The 16436-nt window shown below is 42.2% G+C and overlaps 1 protein-coding gene across 4 annotated transcripts in view; it reads left to right on the top strand.

The window, feature by feature from the left end:
* Window positions 1–16436, top strand: part of DYNC1I1 (dynein cytoplasmic 1 intermediate chain 1) — a 334133-nt gene that overhangs the window by 44583 nt on the left and 273114 nt on the right. For 2 of the 4 annotated variants that reach the window (XM_051852961.2, XM_051852962.2), the window contains exon 5: window positions 14965–15024. The exons of the other annotated variants lie outside the window; for them this stretch is intronic. In XM_051852961.2, the coding sequence (XP_051708921.1) occupies window positions 14965–15024 (60 nt within the window). The remainder of the gene's footprint in view (window positions 1–14964; window positions 15025–16436) is intronic. 4 annotated transcript variants of the gene reach the window in all.

Here is a 16436-nt window from a genome sequence, read left to right as displayed (position 1 = left end):
ACTGATACTATAGCCCTCATCTCTGCTTGGTGGTGTGCTTCATGTTTGAGTATTTTGTTTTGATCAGGTCTTTCAAAACTGGCGGACCCTGCTTTCAATTTGAGAAAAATGAAAGTAGAGGCTTTGGACACAAGGCTGGTTTATTTTAGCAAATCACCTTTGTGATTTGGGGCAGCGTAACATCTTCTGTCATCTTTTGCTTTGAACACTTCAAAAGGTCATTGAGGGGAAAACCAGCAATAATGACGCAGTTGTGAAGATCTAACATGCATTCATGAGCTGGTACAATAAAACCACGTTCCTCTGGGGCTCCATTGGCCTATCATTAAGTTCATATATTTGACTGTTACTATACAGTGATGGTGTTGTGTCAGTACTACTTAGCTTCCAAGGGTGCAGTTGGCAGCCGCATTAAGTTCTATTCCCGATTTCACAGTTGATGAGCCCTTTTGAAGCATTTCCACAGAAAGCTGACCTGGGCTGTTAACCACTCTGGGGACAGGTGCAATTATCCCTACCCAGAGAACATCACTCTTCATTTCTTTCTCCTTCTACTGTGGTTGATTTTTTTCTCTCTTTTAACTTAGTGAATCACTTTGGAAGATGTGCACTGTACTCTCGCCCCCACAAACTCCAGCTAGCTTCAATTCTTGGTAGGAAAGGGCTGGCAAGAATGAGGAACTAAAAGTCAATGAGTAAATCCCTTCCCGAGAGCAGCTTTCGTAGGAATGCGAGAAACTTGGCGTTCAGAAAGGGATGGTTTTCCAGTGGAGCACAAAGCCTGCTTAGGAAGAACATGTTAGGGATAGCTTAGTATATCCTGCTCTGGTTTTGAACTTAGGAAAATTCCACACGAATTTATGTTTTTGCTTTGGTAGAATGGATATGAAAGTTAAATTGCAGGAGAATGTTATGTTTTGGTTTTCAAAATTCCACTTGGAATGTCTTTTTGGGTAAAACATCTTTGAAAACAATTACTATTAACTCTAACACTTCATAAAACATGAAACTGGGCAAAGAGCTGTGTGAATTCTAAGAATATAACTGCAGTCATAAATTTGCCTAGTCGTGTGGAATTTGGACTCTTCAAGAAATAAAAAAAAATCTTTCAGCAGATAACTTCAGAATGAAATTAACACATCTGATCACGCCTAAAAGTGCACATAAATTCTGTCATTAATTTACCCAAATTCCAAACCGAAGTTAAAACTTTTATTAGAGAGCCCAAATTGTTAAACATTTCTTATAATCACTATAACTGGTTAATCTGAAAATTGGCATACTCAAAATAGTGCTTTAAAAGAAGAAAGTATGACAAAATTCCTTTTGCGGATTTTCCAGAGAAGTTGAGTAAATGGTTTAAAATGGGTGCATAAAGAGTAGAAATATATACTATTTTTTTTCCATTATACTACTATGATTTATAGATTTTTTTAAAGTATCACAATTTCTTTTTTAGTTTCTGCTTGTGTTATTATAGCCCTGTTTTCATTCACAAATTGTGTTTGGGGTATTTTTCTCCTTCTCTTGACCAGTTTTATTATAATCAATTGGTCAGTTAATTATATTGGACAAGGAACAAACTGTCAAATAAAAAAATTTGAAAGTTTTACTTATAGACATAGGTGAAAACATCTTTATTATACTATCTGCAACTGGAATTCCACACACTATAAAGAGGACACTATGCTGTGTTTCATGGGTATTGACTCCAGAATGCAAAGATATTTTAATAGAAGGAAATGTGTTACCATATTCAGCTTATAAAATGGTGTAAGATACTTGAGACATTTAAACACCTGTTCTTGTACTCTAACATTTGGTAAACTAGAAATACAAATAAAGAATAGTAATATGAAACCAACCACCTGCATACTTGTACACACATAAGTAAAGCAGTAGTACTTTATAGCCTTTGAAGAAAACTAGCTTTGGATTAGTTGAATAAATATTCATAATTTCTTGAGACTAGGGACTAAGTGATATTTGAGCATGTATCCATAGAGTTGGTATTTGATAAACATTTGTTGAATGGAAGAACTATCCTAATTTTTTACAGACCAGGACATCAAGGCACAGAGAATTAGTCATTTTCTCAAGTTCAAATAGAGCATAGCTACACTGTGAGGTTGGTTTCAATTTAGGCATGTGGATTCCAGTTACACAATCTATGCTGCTATCCATTTCCATGTAAGTGTGAACTGCAAACTTTGGGATTCTTCAACAATAAACTAAACAAAGAATAGTTTAGAAAAAATAAATGAAATATGGGTATGGAGTTGATGAACAGAAAATATCCTCATCCAAGTAGTTGGGTAAAAATGTTGAACTTGACAAAGCTGAGGACAGAGCATAGTCTGTGTTCCTGGGACCACTTTCTGGGTTGCTCAATCCTCGCTCACCCACTTTCATTATTCAACTAAAAGTGAATCTAAGTGATGATCATGCAACCCACACTCAGTCTTCTCATTTATGCGAAAGCTCACAAGGGATTTCACGGTAGGGCTCTTTGTGTTTAGTTGTGACTCCTTAGGTTCCCAATGCACACCTCTACTAGGAGCTGCCTTGCCTGCAGACACTTAGGAAAGCACACTGACCTAACAGAGTTCACCTGGACATCAGGGGACAGGCTCCACCCTGTCCCAAACCTGACTCAGGGAAGCAACTTTCAAAGTGATTTCAAAGATTAACATCTTTCAATGCAGTAACATTAAGCAGTCTCCCATAATAATAATAATAATATCCTTAACAAAATAATCAGAAGGGGCAATTTCTGATATCTGTCTTTCATGAGAAATGCTATTGGTATGAGGTAACAGTTAATTTCTATCTTTTTTTGACCATCTATTGTTTTAAAACTATCACTAAGTTACATTTTCTAATTAGAATCTTCAAACCCCACCAACATTTTATTTTTAATAACTTTATCATTAGAGAAATACTACTGATGAATTTTAAATAATTGCAAAATACAAGGGACTTTCAAAAAGTCATGAAAATGGAATTAAAAGCTAATTTTATTTTAATGCAACGTGTTTTTGAAATCCATGCAGTTTTCTCATTATATGCATTTTCCACTAATTGGTTTTGTGGTACTTTCATATGGACAAATACAGATCACAAGATAAAAATATGTTATCCTCACCACAAAAGATAAGCACGCTTAACATCATTGCATTTACTGTCAAATAATGTGCCTACCATTGTATATATGATAATAACAACTTTCTGAGCAAGATGTTGAGCTGTCTTTTCCAATCAACCATCTCAATTTTCTATATCAATAATTTTTAGCTTTTCTAGTATCTATATCACTTTCAAATTTGCCCCATTGTCCCTAGCATAATCCAATAATGTTAAAAATCTATGCCTGTCCTCCCAACTATCAGCACCTACAGACCAAAGCCCCTTTTGTCTACTTTTCTCTGTTGAGGAGGTGAGTTTCCTTCCCAAGGAACTCAAATGCAGTAGGTGGAGAAACATCTTCTCAACACTTACCAGGAGGTCAGGGGCGTAAAGGGAGTGGTTTGGAGGTCTTGGGAGCTTTCAGCTCCATGTGTCCTCCAGATTAGAGTTCAGCAATGAAGGGACAGATTTCTACAATCCTCCATGTAGTAAATACTTAGTTTCTTGTTGACAGAATATCTTGGTAAAATTCAGATCTTGATATGCCTATTTTTTTCTCTACTGCCCAGGAAGGTCTCATGTAAGGACATTCGATTGGCCTCATATACTTTGTGGACAAATTGTGCTGCAGCATGTGGCTACCATTTAATTTGAGTGACTTCAGGGGAAGAAAATGTGCTTCGTGACCATGGTTCTAGTAACCAACAGGACATCCTGAAGATTTTTATCTTCATCTATAGCCATATTCCACAGGACTCTCTGGAAATACAGACACCTTGAAGGACTTTTCATTCATTAATTTTTAAATATTTACATTCTTGAAAGGGAGCGGGAGCGGGAGCGAGAGAGAGAGAGAGAGAAAATCTTCCATCTGCTGATCCCTCCCCAAATGCCTGTAACAGCCATGGTAGGACCAGGCTGAAGTCAGGAGCCCAGAACTCTGTCTGGGTTTCCCACGTGGATGAGCCATCACCTGCTACCTCCCAGGATGCATCAGCAGGGAGCTGTGTTTGGAATAGAGCAACAGGGATTTGAACTGGCTCTGCAATATGGGATACAAGCATCTCAGGTGGTGGCTGAAAATGCTGTGCCACCCACCCTATTGATATGAGGGCGAGGGAGGGAGGGAAGGAGAGAGAGAGAGAGAGAGTGAGAGAGAGAGAGCGAGAGCGAGCAAGCTCAAATGCCCACGGTGGCCAGGGCCAGAGCCAGGAGCTGGGAACTCAAATAAGATCTCCCATGTGGGTGTCAAGGAACTCAAGTAAGTACTTGAGCTGTCACCTGAATTCCCAGGAAGCTGGAGACAGAAGCCAGAGCTAAGTATTGAACTTCGGTATTCCAGTGTTGTGACTATGGGCCTCGCCTTTCAAAGACCTTTTGTCTTATTTTAGTGAAAACATTATCATCTTCCAAGGTGATCTGATGAATCAGAGGCTGATGCTACCAGGGAGACTGGAGTCAGTGATTCAAGGCTGATTAAAAGTCAGTCTCTTTGTAAATTAAAATAAGATTCACAGTATAGAGTTTTCTTTGTATGTAGCACATTCACTGATTGGTTCAAAATCTTTGATGTCTTAATCACTCTGCCCTGAGCCAGGGTGTACTGTATGTGCCCACATGGGTATAGTTACAGACTGAGCATAGTTACAGAGTGTTTTTGTAAGGGGTTGCTAATCTTTCTTCTAGAAAGGTTGCTTGTTTGACAGCAGGTCTTCTGTGTAAGATTTGGGGAGAACATGCACTTGCTCCAGGATGGTGTCCTACCTTCATTTGGAATCCCTCTCGGGTGGACTTCCCGTGTGGCTTAACGTGGTATGTATTGTAGCTCCATGTTTGGGCTTAGGTGTTTGCCAACAGAGGGAAGATTCTCACATAGCATATTAAGAAAAGGACTTTTTAAAGAGAGCCTGATGTTAGTATATTTTGCACTGTCCCCACTTAATTTCTGACATCAGAAACCTCGTCATCTTCATGGCCAGTCCTTAGGAAAGAAGGCTGGGAAGCAGAACATGAACTCAATATTTAAACACCATCCCTACTTGATTGACATTGTTTTCGTGAATTGACACATTGAGTAATTGACTAGATTCATAAGTGTCCTTATTATTCAATGATTACTTTCGAAAATAGCATTTTACAGCTTAGATATTTGGGGATTTACATTGAGTAGAGTTTTCTGTTTGGCATTATGCTCATACTAGCCAAGTTGTTTCCACTTTCTGATTAGTTATGTGTGGGTGGTTTGACAGAGAAGTCATAGAACAAGAAGTCAGAAGACCTGTGGGACCAGGAGAGCTTGGTATTCTGCTCTTGAGCTGTGTCTCCATCCTAGAGAGAGAAGGAAGACCAAGAGAGGTTAGGTTCCCATGCTGTTGCTTCAGGGACTGGCTGAAGGTGCTAAGTTCTCTGGTACAGAAGACAGTTGGACCCCCTTGGATTCCCAGCATAAACCAGCAACATGGATAGAATTTTTAAGACAGTGGTGCCTTCCAAAGTGTGAAGTCAGGCTCAACACTCTCCTGGGACCACGCGGTGATGTCATGCCATCCGAGACTGAGCCCTTGGAAGAGCTTTGATGCCTATTAGGGGAGTTAAGCAGATGTGCCCTGCCTTATTCTTTAATTTTCTAACACAAAAAATAAAAGCCATTTCCTTTGTGATCAACTTACTCTCACACTTTATACCCCTCTGCAGAAAAGGCAGGTAAAGTCCACTCACTCATTCATTCATTGATCTGTTCATTCAGTGTATCATTGGGAACTTGCTGTCTATGACACTACGCTAAAATTTCAAGGAATAGGAACATGAGGACTTAAGAATAATTTTCAATACCCCCACCTGTTAAACTGGTAGATATAATTGAAATTATCTAAACAAATGTTGCTATGGAGTTATAGCTCTCAGATATGTATAGAAATGAACGATAAAGTCATAAACCATTCTTCCCAAATCATCTGAAATCCATTTGTGGTACATTCATGTGTGACAAGTGATTTGACTTGCTGCTCTCCCACCTTGCATAGAGTCTTGACACGTATGAGGCATTTGGCCTATGCTTCGTGACTTAACAGCATGAGTTGTGTGTGTACGTGTTCACTTACACGCACACATACCTAAGAGTACTCATGCATATGCCCAGCTTGCCAAGAGATGGGTGGGATGAGGGAAGAGATACAAGTAAAATCAAGGCAATTCTATGGTCTAGAGAGGGATAACGATGTAGGCACATCGCCTGGAGATGGACTTTGCTCCTGCTAGCTCCTGGCAGTGGTTGTAACAGTTGAAATACAAGGTGAGGATTTCCTCTCAGAAACAAGGCAGAAATTCAGTTGCTTGGATTAGGACAAAAAGTAAGAGTAAGACTGTCAATGAATTTAACTTGATGCTGAGACCCCTGGGCCTTCTAACAGTGCTCATTACATCCTGTAGACAAACCTCAAACTAGGGTTTTGGAGCTGATGCAGGGCTACTGCTGAGGCTCCTGAGGCTGAAGCCAAGCCGGCTGCCACTTGGCAAAGAGCACAGTGAGATAAGCAGCCCAGGTATGTCCCTAGGCTTGTCCCATAGAAAAACAAGTCACTTCTTAATAAGGTTTTTAAAGACAAATATATTTGGAGAAGGCATTTGAGCTGGGCCTTAAAGATACACTTGTTTACGAGAGGTTGAAATGGGAGGAATGCATTCCAGAAGAAATACTGCAGAATGTGTGCTAAGGAATCAGAAGAAAGGGATAAGAGACTGAGATGCTCGTGTGGCTATGGAGTTAGTTGAGATTTCTGGCTCCTGTACGTGGAATCTAGTCATTGATTCCACCTGGGAGCTTGCTAAAAACACAAATATGTAGATGACTGCCTGGGGTGAGGTCTGGGCTAAAAATTTTATTTATTTGTTTGAAAGGTAGAGTTACAGGTAGAGAAAGGGAAAGACAGAGAAAGATCTCCCATCCACCGGTTCACTCTCCAAATGGCCACAATGGCTGGAGCTGGGGTAATTTGAAGTCAGAAGCCATGAGCCAGGAGCCAGGAGCTAGGAGCTAGTAGCTTCTTCTGGGTCTCCCACACGGGTGCAGGGGCCCAAGCTCTTGCTCTCCCAGGTCATAGCAGAGAGCTGGATGGGAAGAGGAACAGCTGTGATGCAAACCGGTGCCCATGTGAGATGCTGGCACTGCAGGCGAACGCTTAGCCTACTACGCCATAGCGCTGCCCCCAGGCTGGTACATTCATGTGACATATTTGAGATCTGTAGACTAGATTGGGAAGCTATTGGTTTATTAAGGATTAAGTGTCTAAACGAGGATTCTGGGAGTGAAGAAGGAAGGACTGAGGTGACAGTGGAGGATGGAGTCGTCTTGGTGTGGAGGTGGATGTGCTTAACAGGGTTGTGACAACATGGAACTTGGAGCTCAATAGGGATGGGGACTTTGGGGTTTTTGTTTTGTTTCCAGAAGGTGCATTGACATCTGTGCATTTGCCTGGGGTTGGAGTACAGAACTGAGGGGAGAAGCGTTTAAAGAATGCATGTCTTTAAGACTGGAATAGAGTAAGGGCCCCACCAGAATTATAGTGAGAGAAGGAGAGAAAGAAATAAAATGTTTAAAGTCAAGACTGACATGCCATGTTAAGAACATGCCGTGAAGATTCCAAAACAAGCCAGAATCAGAGAGCTTAAAGACGAGATAGAACTGATCATGGAATCTGATGATTTAGAGACCATGATCATCATTGTTGTTATCATTGTTGATGCTGTTTTATTTCCATAGGCTCAGTTCCTGGGAGTAGCACCAGTTCAGGAATAATTCTATTTATATGGTTCTTGCTACATCTTGGCATTTTGCCTCTCAAAAAAAAAAAAAAAACTTTACTAATTGAAATGCCACCAGCAGTATGTGAGTGTGCGTCAGCCACACTGAGTGTGTTAGCACACTCAGAGTTCTTACCTACTGATATCCAAATATTTATTGGACTTTCTATAGCCAAGACCCAGACAAGGAACGAGCAGGCACAGTCGTGAGAGAAGCATGTTAAAGCTTCCTGTTCTGAGATCTAATAAAGATGGAAAGAAGAATGGAAACTGGCCCCTTGCTGTTGGTTAGAGTAGAACAGGAAGAAATTAACCACTCATCAGAGGAGCAATGTATATGAACGCAGACCTCTCACCTTTTATTCCTAAGTTATACTTTCAACAGAGGACTAAAGATCCAGTTTTTAATTTTCACTTCTATCTAATTAACAGAAACTGAGCAATTAACATTGGTCAGCTGAAGGGGGGAATTTTATAAGAATCTGGGGAGTCAGCACTGTTACACAGTAGGTTAAGCTGCTGTCTGCAGCACTGGCATCCCGTATGGGCACCGGTTCAAGTCCCGGCTGCACCACTCCCAATCCAGCTCCCTACAAATGCATCTGGGAAAGCAGCAGAAGATAGCCCAAGTGCTTTGGTCCCCTGTACCCAAGTGGGAGACCCGGATGAAGATCTTAGATACTGCCTTCAGTCTGGCGCAGCCCTGGTTGTTGTGGAGATCTCTCTCTCTCTCTCTCTCTCCCTCTCTCCCTCTCCCTCCCTCCCCCTCTCCCTCTCCCTCTCCCTCTCCCTCTCCCTCTCCCTCTCTAACTCTGACTTTCAAATAAATAAGTAAATCTTAAAAAAAAAGAGAGAGAAAGAAATTGGATAGCAGTGAGTTGGTAAATTGTTCTAAGTATGAAGTTCTGTTAGGCTCTTGGTAGTCATTGCTACTTTGAATAATTTTGATGTTTTATCTATTCTGTATTTTTTATGTTTTAAAGATTTATTTCTTTATTTGAAAGGCAGAGTTAGAGGGAGAGTTATATTGAGATATTCTATCTGCAGGAGCCTGGTATTCCATCCAGGTCTCCCATGTGGGTGGCAGGGGCTCAACTACTTGGGCCATCTTTCACTGCTTTCCCAGGTACATTAGCAGGGAGCTGGATCAGATGTGGATAGCTGGCACTCAAACCTCTGCTAATATGGGATGCTGGCATTGCAGGCAATGGCTTAACCCACTGTTCCACAATGCTGGCCCCTCAATTATTTATTTTAAATATGTTTTGGAACTGGCATTATAGCATAGCAGGTCAAGTGGTCAAGCTGTTACCTATGGCACCGTCATACCATATGGGCACCAGTTTGTGTCCTGGGTGCTCCACTTCTGCCCCAACTCTCTGCTCATGGCCTGGGAAAAGCAACAGAAGATGACCCAATTTTGGGGGGGGGGGATCCCTGCCACACACGTGGGAGACCCAGAAGAAGCTCCTGGCTCCTGACTTAGTGGCCATCTGGTTCATTCCCCAGAAGATGGAAGATTTCTCTCTCTCTCCCTCTCTCTCTCTTCCTGCCTCTCTCTCTCTCTGTAACTTCAAAATAAATAAATACATCCTTTTAAAAAATGACAATGTTTTAAAATTAAGCCCCCATTATAAACTACCAGTTATGCAGTGACCTCTCTGGGATGTGATACTAGAAGCCACATTGTCTGGCCTGCTTGGGGTCAACTATGTGAGTGATGATTTCCTATGGTATGGAAAGCTTCCTTCCTCAGTATTTTGAAATGAAGTTGGAAAAGGTGCCCTTAATTGGCATCTCTAGAACTGCGACTTCAACTGTGGGGCCAAGAACCAGAACACCCTTAGTCCAGGCTGGGTAAGGAATTGCTGGGTAAGGAATTGCATCTGTGTAGGCTCTAGTCCCCTCTAAGAGAGGTTCAAAATCCTCCCGTAGGCCCTCAGTTAACCTAAGGAATCAGCTCTAACTGATCAGAGCAGACAAATGCAGCTGATTAAAAAGAAGCAAACCAACAAAACCAGGATAGTTTCCTAGCCAGATACTAGACAGAAATCTAGTTGGTATAAAGAGAGGTTGTAGCAGATCCCAGGAATTAGAGAAACTAGGGCAGTGCTGAGAGGGTCGGTCTGATCTTGGAGAAGGGTGAATACGTGGTGGGGAGAGCATGGGGAAGCCACAGGAGTTAAATGCTCAGTTTGGCCTGTCTGTCCGAAGACACTGCTACCGTCTGGCTTCCCAGGTAGCTGGCCTTCAAGGAGAGAAGAGCTTGTCAGTCTTCTGTGTTTTGTCTGCCTTGCAGTTACATCTAAAATATAGCAGAGCCTTGTAAGACTTGGTAGACCAACTCAGCCACCTAAGTTTGATAAACAAGGCACTGATAAAAGTGAGTTTCTGTCCAAATCCTACTGTATTCTTCAAGAACCAGGATAGATGGAATCTCTGATCTCATTAGAGGAAGGGCATCTCCCTGCTGGCTGCCAAAGGATGATGGAAGTGCAATCAGGTGCCTGGCTGGCTGCACAGTGGAGACAGACAGTGAAAAGGAATTTTACCCATCCTTGTCCTTAATGTTTTGGGGGCATTTATTTTATTTTTCAGCTAATTTTTATTGAAATTTTCTAAACCATACCAGCTCCTGGGCAAGTGATGAGAACTGCCTTCCTCCTTGTGTACATTACTGCTGTATCACTAGGCATCAGTATTCCTATGTTTCATTTCCCTTACCAAACTGTGAGTTCTCATGTGCAAGTCCTCAGCACACCTGGTGCTGCTTGTGTGACACGTTTTACTTTCTGCCTGGCTCTACTGAACTATTTATGTGTTTTATCTCCCCAAGAGCTGTCGATTCCTTGAGAATTCTTTAGTCCTCTATCATAATATTTTATATATTAGCCTCTAATAGATGTTTATTGAATAAGTAAATGAATTTCCTTGTTAAAATTAGTCTCGCTCCTAAAGTAGAACTAGTTACTGTAATAAACCAAGTGATTTCTAAATGAAGAGAATTGGTCATGCTATATTATGTTCCCATATGTTTACTTATAATTTCACTACTTTTCCCATTTTATAAGTAAACAACCTGGCAAGATTTTAAATGCCCAAGAAGCTATGGAGTAACCATCATTATATTTTCTTGATGATAAAAAGGTTGGGAGGTAAAACCTATGTCAATTCGTTCAATACAATTATTTCAACTAGAAAAGAGAAAGCCAAAAAAAATTTTTAAAATTATGTTCAGAGGAACTTTAAAGGGCTTCCAGGTGTGTCCTCATCTTGTTGGGGACAGAGGAGAGTTTCTGGGTGACGCAGTGGGGCCACACCCAGACTACCACCCCCCACCCTACACCACACCCACACCCAGTCCTGGCCCTCTCCACAGTGCTGTTGTTGCCGGGAAGCTGTCCTGGAAGTGGCACTGGAGTTGAGCGAGTGTTCATACACTTTTCCTAAGCTATCCTTGGGAACACAATGTTTGCTCATTTAATATATTGGCTTCAAGTTCCCTTTCACACATAGTACATTCTGTACAAGTCTGACTCCCCCACCCCCCGCAAGATAATAATGGGAAGATGAAACTAACTTAAAACTAGCCCACTTGATAGCATCCTTGGCTTTCCTCCTTACCCAGCACTTGTTACAGCAAATCACTATGGTTTCCTTTGCTGAAGAGTATCTGGGTGATGGGGACAGGACTGCCGTGGGCTGAGGTCCATTTACCACTTTGGTTGTACCAGTGATGAAAATGCAAACTCAAATGACAAACGTGCCAGGGTCTGACGATTGATGCTGATGGGACTGGTATTTTTGCTTTGAAGACAGTGATCTGTCTGGTAAGTAACAGAACAGCTGGGCTGCCTGCATGCTGTCCTGCCCGGGAGATGGAGGACAGATCAAGAAAGCTGGGCCCAGCAGAAACCTCCTGGCAAATGAGGGGCAGATGCTTAGCTCCCACCCCTTACAGGGGAACCCTTCCTATAGTGCAGGAGTTAGCAAAAGACGTGCTTCAGTTTGATCCCCAGAGATACATGAGCAGCACACATGAACCACTGAGTGTATACCATCGCTTTCATTGTTTAATACAAAGGACAGGAATCCATGCCCCAAACCAGGAAGGGCAGCAAAGAGTGAGACCAGAGCAGAGACTCTCACCCGTGGCTGCACAGTAGAGCCATGTGGAAAGCTTTCAAAGCTGCAGATGTCTGGGGCTCCCTCCAGACATTCTGACTTAATTGGTCTGGAGGTAGCTTAAGCCTTTGACCTACTTGAGCAAATCACAAGTTTGGAAGCTGATGTATTTTAGAATCTGCGATGCTTTTAGTATGCTGACTATTGGAGACAATAGCCCAGTCCCTCTTTTAAATATGGTAACATGGTCAGCCTGGGAAACTTCAACTGGGGACTGTTTAGAAATACAAATTCCCAGGCCCCACTGCCAACGTACTGAGTCAGATTCTAGGGCTTGGGATCAGCATTCTCTATGTTAATAAGCCCTTCAGTGTCTTTTGAATGACCATTACATTTTGAGAACCACTGATCTAAGTTGAGATCTTGCTACTTGAAATGTGGTCCACAAACTGGCAATATCTGCAGCCCTTGGAGCTTGTTCAAAATGCAGAGTCTTGGACCACCCCAGACCCACTGCCCCCAAATCTACATTTTCACCTATTCTCAGGGATCTGTGTGTGCAGTAAAGTTTGCAAAGCCCTGGTGTAAGAAAGAGTGGCCAAGTGGTGTTCTCACCGGACCTGTTATCTTTGGAGCATCAGGTAAGAGAACAAGAGCACAGCTAGAGCTGAGAGAGGAACTGAGACTGCAGCCTCACCCCTCTACAGGAAGACCCCATGAGAGATTGTCCCACAGGCAGGGCACTGAGTCACAGAAGCGTAGGCAGGAGGGAGGATGGTCATGGCAGTAGTTAGCAGCTGCTGTTTAGCCAATGCTTAATGAGTGCTGATAGTAGAGTTGCATTTAAAATCCCTGTAGGAAAAAGCAGAGATCCATTCACTCACTCATTTAGTCAACAAATACAAGGGTACTTCAAAGTTTCTTGGAAAATGAAATTAAAAGCTAAGTTTATTTGGGTGCAAAAATATTTGAAATCCATGCTTATAAGGGAGCTTCAAAATTTTCATAGAAAAACTATGGATTTCAAAATTTTTTGATCCAAATAAACAACATTTTTTTAAAAAAATATTTATTTGAAAGGCAGAGTTACAGAGAGGCAGAGGCAGAGAAAGACAGAGAGAGAGGTCTTCCATCTGCTGGTTCACTCCCCAAATGGCTGCAATGGCCAGGGCTGGCCAGGAGCCAGGAGCTTCTTCCAGGTCTCCCATACAGATGCAGGGGCTCAAGGACTTGGGTCATCTTCCACTGCTTTCCCAGGCCATGGCAGAGAGCTAGATTGGAAGTAGAGCAGTGGAGTCTCAAGCTGGTGCCCATATGGGTTGCCAGCATTGTTGGCAGTGGCTTTACTCGCTACGCCACAGTACTGGCCCTAAACTTGGCTTTGATTCTATTTTGCCACATCCTTTTAGAAATATGTTTGTATTATATTATTCATAATAGTATTACAGGCATGGTTTCTAGGCATGACCCTGTAAACTAAGGGTGTAGCTGCCCCTGGCATTATGAGACTGAATACTATAATCAGAAAACAAACAGTAATAAATAAACTGATATGTAGTAAAATTGTAGGCAAAGATGAGTGGAGTGAAGAAAATAAAGCCAAGTAAAGGAAGGAAATGAAGGGTAACGAGAAGCCGCCCTTGAGGTAGATGGCTAACGAGGGGAGGCTGCTCAGCCAGGATGGCACTTGAGCCACGTCACAAAAGAAGCCAAGTCCCTAGCCACAATTCTGGGGGTAAGAAGATGTAAGGGGGTGGCATGAAATGAGGGGGGAGAAGAGCAGCTGGAGACCTGTTTGAAAGAGAGCTGTAGGCCAGATCAGAAATTCTCATAAACCACCAGGATACTTAACAGGGCTTCTCAAACTTGCAGGTGCCCAAGCATCAAGTGGGGACCTTGCTCAATTAATGTAGAGTCGGTATGCCTGGGGTGGGACCTGAGTTTTTGCATTTCCTATGAGCTCCCTACAAATTCTGCTGCCTGAGGTCTGTGGGCCCTTTTTCAAGCAAGTGTTCTGGGCTGAGAACTTAAACAGCATGCCCAGGTGAGGCACAGGTGCAAAGTGGGAATTGCACCTGCCTGACTCCAAAGGCTGTGCTGTCAAACAGGACCTCCCAGATACTGTCATGCCTGAGTCACCTGCGAGGGGTCGATTCAGGAAACTGAGAGACTGCTTGTTAGTTTTGAAGGAGAAATAAGAAAGGAAATCGGGTGCCTTGGAAACTGTTGCTTCTTTGTCCTATCTCTTCTGAACTATTTAAAAGATGTAAGATAAAATGAATCCCTGACATCTTCCAGACAAATAATATCATGGGTGATCATCTTGGTGAAATCTGTGTAAATAAAAAACCTGACACGAGTCTCAAAATCTGATGCATGTCTTTGCAGTAACTGACCAGGGAAGCCAGTTATTCACCAACCCTGCAGCCATGCTCCATCGAGCCTGACTTCCCCAGATGCTCCTGCCCTGGCCCTTTTGCATTTAGTTGTCTTCAATGTGTAGAAGATGCTTGCAGCCCCCTACACGTGGGCAGGCTCTGGGGTGGCAGAGATACCTGCAGCGGTTTGCATACTCGGGCCAATCCAGCTTCAGTACAAAGCAAAGCAAAACAAAACCCAAGGTGGGAATGTGTGTGGGGTTCGAATATTTGATTCTTGACTGTCTTCCCTGAAAACCGCCATGGCTGCAACATCCAAGAGATTCTCAAAGGAAAGGATGAGTCCTCGCTTTCTCTTGTCATTTGACCGTCGCAGGGGAGGAGAGGAAGAGGGAGGGAGGTGAAGAAGCGGGGACCTGTTCTGTGTGTGTACTGTATATGCCATTGCCTTGATGAATGACATGGTTGGGTTTGTTCTGTTGCCCTCCCCTTCTGTTAATTCTCTGTGTTCTTTTTCCTTTGTGCTGCACGATAGGACCCTGCAGTGGGACACAGACCCCTCAGTGCTCCAGCTGCAGTCAGACTCAGAACTTGGGTATATGTCTGCTCTTTTGTTACTCCTTTTATTATTTCTTTGCCAGAGTTGTGCCGAAATGCTGGAGCTGCTGCTGCTCTTGTTTACCTCCCCTGCTGTTGAACTTCTAGTCTGATAAGCTTATTTCTTTCTGTTAGTTTCCCTTACAAAGCTTTGAAGAAAGCCTCTCTTTGTGGAAAACACCACAAAAAGAGGGCTTTCAATCTCCCCTTATTAATTCTTATCATTGCAAAACAACGTTGCCCCGAAATAAAGATGCAAACATGATTCATGCCTCTACTTAAAGACTGGGCACACGAGTTATGCAATGGCAGATGTGTTTGACTCTGTCCTAACCATCCTCCCCTATACTAACAAGTTGCCTTAGGTTGATTTTTGCCTAAGATTGAGATTAAAATGTGTGTCTTATTTGTTTTCTTTCCTTTTCACTTTTGCTGGGGGACTCATAGTAAGCACTTAATTTGAAATAAGGTTGAACAGATAGATTCTTGTTGAAGAAAAAAAGCAAAATTATTGAATACCTCTAAATATCTCAAATATTTAACATTGGGTAATGTTTCCTACATCCTAATGATCAAGTTTTTTTTAGGTGGGAATTTATTGTCAAGGTTAAAAGACAGTTTCAGAATTGAAAATGTATGCACAAAGAATAAAACACATGGCAAATTGTAGAAATGATCGGTGCTGTTGTAGAATTGAGGTTCGCCACAGTCACACGTGGGATATTTCCAGTGGGGTATTGGTATCAGCTCGTCACCCTGCTTAGTAACTCCCCAGCTCCACATTTGGCCAGCTCAGCTTGAAGTCAACCATGCTGTGAGCGTGTGTAGCATAGAAATTGGCAAATGGCATAACCCAGGCTGTCCCCCTTCCACGCCTAGCTGGTTATTAAGTGTGTTGACCAGCATACCGCTGGAGACCTCCAAGTGTGGAAAGCTAAGTTTATTACAGTACTTTATGAAACCATTGTGTTTAGTGAATATAAAACATTATGTCCCACAATGGGCCCTCATTTATTACCTTTTTTGAATCCCTAAGATTCTTGGGCATGCACCCTGGGTTTCTATCAGTTACAGTAGAAGGAGGTAGAATGACTGCGTGTTGGTTTCAATGCCATCTGCCCATGCTCCTGTGTATATATGAAAGTTCCTGGCCGACCTCCAACAGTGATAAACCAAGGAAATGTCTTAATACTTTAGGTAACTTTATTTTTAACGTGACTACATCTTGGTTATTTAGTTTATTGTATTCCAATATGTTATATATTATTTAAATAATCAATAAATAGGACATAACTCAAGCAGAGAAACAAGAATATATAACAAGGTACCAGGAGAACTTCAGAGTTCAATCCTTTCATTGTGATATTTAAAAAACAGAAAGAGGGAACTGGCAGGGACTCCTGTGCACTT

This window comes from Oryctolagus cuniculus, chromosome 16 (genome assembly GCF_964237555.1).
Source record: "Oryctolagus cuniculus chromosome 16, mOryCun1.1, whole genome shotgun sequence".
In the NCBI taxonomy this organism is placed as follows: domain Eukaryota; kingdom Metazoa; phylum Chordata; class Mammalia; order Lagomorpha; family Leporidae; genus Oryctolagus; species Oryctolagus cuniculus.
This window is presented reverse-complemented; position numbering and strand designations above follow the sequence as displayed.